A 1,881-nucleotide genomic window follows, 5' to 3' on the forward strand; every position below is an offset into this window, starting at 1 on the left:
CTTTATTTTAACAAATTCTCAGGTGATTCCTCTGTAGCTAGTCCAACCTTAGTTTGAAAACCCCTGTAAAAAATAAATGATTCATAAACTTTCATTTGTATCAGAAGGTCCCAGACAATATTTAGAGAAAATGTTGGCAAATTATATTTATGTTCCCTTTAAGCCCATTCTGATTCCTTGAGGAGGCCCTATTAAGATTCTGCTATTTTCACCTCTCCCAGGACCTGTTGTATATCAGTCCGGAACATCCCTAGGATAGTGACATCTGCCCATCACTTTCTTCCTGAAGGCCTCCTTCACCTCCTTGTTCCTCAGGCAGTAGATGGCTGGGTTGAAGAATGGTACAATGATAGTGTAGAGCACAGAGATAATCTTGTTGTGGTTGAAGGTGTACATGGCCTGGGGACGTGCATAGGTGAAGAGAGTGGAGGAGTAGTAGATAACAACCGCTGCCAAATGAGTGGCACAAGTGGAAAAGGCTTTGTGGCGTCCCCTGGAAGTAGGGATCCTCAGGATGGCTGCAATGATGGCAATGTATGATGCAACTACAGCCAGTAGAGGGAGTAGAATCATCACCAGTGCCAGAAGGAAGTCTACTAGCTCTGCTTGCTCCTTGTCAGAGCAGGTGAGGTTGAGTAGTGGGGAAATATCACAGAAAAAGTGGTTGATAATGTTGGGTCCACAGTAGGACAATTGGGAAATAAAAAGAAACTTCATCATGGAGCTGAAGAAGCCACTGCCCCAAGAGGCAGCAGCAAGTCGAGTGGCCAGACTGGAAGGCATGAGACTAGGGTAATGGAGGGGTCCACAGATGGCCAGGTAGCGATCATAGGCCATAACTGCCAACAGCACACATTCAGTACAGGCTAAGGCAATAAAGAAGTACAGTTGGGTCATGCAACCTACGTAGGAGACTCTACCATCCTCGGTAAGAAAGGCTGCCAAGAGCCGAGGAATGGTGACATTGATGTACCATAGCTCCAGGAAAGAGAGATGGCCAAGGAAAAAGTACATGGGGCGATGAAGGCTTGGAGTGAGCCATATTGTGAAGACAATGAGTGCATTCTCCAACAATGTCAGAAGGTAAATTGCGAAAAAAAGGACAAAGAGGAGCAGCTGGAGGGGAGGAGTGGCAGGGAAACCCACCAAGACAAACTCCTCGACGTGGCCTCCACTCAAATTTCTCATGGCTCTCTGTCCAATTGAGTGCCTAAAATAAATCACAGGAAGAACAAGAGATTTGAAAGATAGGTGCAACAAACCACCAACATATTCTCACAGGTTGTAACCACTGAAGATGCTTAGTGGTGTATTAATTATTATATCATTTTTCCTCTTCACTTTGCTGTTTTTACTCTCACCTTATAGGAAAAGTTAACAGACCTGAGTACTCAATTACATAGCGATCTTAACTACAGTGGGTATTTGATAAATACTTTCTGAGTGATTTCAGAACTGCTTGGCATTTTGATTCTTGCTTTCTTGTCCAGGACATGCTCTTCCTTTACATCCCTTAGAAACAACAATAAATTCCTAAGCCCACAGCACCTTTACTCAGTATCTGTTGAATGAGTGAATAAAAGAAGCTGTGACCTCAAGCTAGGGCCTACAAGTTTATTTCTCAAGGGAAATTTTACTAAGGGGAAGTAATAAGTCAAGGAGATTGCTTGAACTATAATGCAAGGCAACATGGCAGTATGAAGATTGGTTTGAAAAATATTCATTTCCAAATAGAGAGACAATTCAATACAAAGGAGATAATGAAGCTCTGCTCCAGAGAACAGTTATTTTTCCATTCACCTTACATATATTTTTGAATACATTTGTAGTGCTAGAATTAGACAGTCTTATTTCCAGGAGGTATAATAGGTTAAAAAATTG

General features: G+C 42.3%; 1 protein-coding gene across 1 annotated transcript; it reads right to left on the minus strand.

The window, feature by feature from the left end:
* Positions 1-234: 234 nt before the first annotated feature.
* OR6P1 (olfactory receptor family 6 subfamily P member 1) lies at positions 235-1,188 on the minus strand. The gene has a single exon (XM_063628156.1). The coding sequence runs from the start codon at positions 1,186-1,188 to the stop codon at positions 235-237; it is 954 nt and encodes a 317-aa protein (XP_063484226.1).
* Between the last annotated feature and the right edge of the window lie 693 nt (positions 1,189-1,881).

Source organism: Symphalangus syndactylus, chromosome 12 (genome assembly GCF_028878055.3).
Source record: "Symphalangus syndactylus isolate Jambi chromosome 12, NHGRI_mSymSyn1-v2.1_pri, whole genome shotgun sequence".
In the NCBI taxonomy this organism is placed as follows: domain Eukaryota; kingdom Metazoa; phylum Chordata; class Mammalia; order Primates; family Hylobatidae; genus Symphalangus; species Symphalangus syndactylus.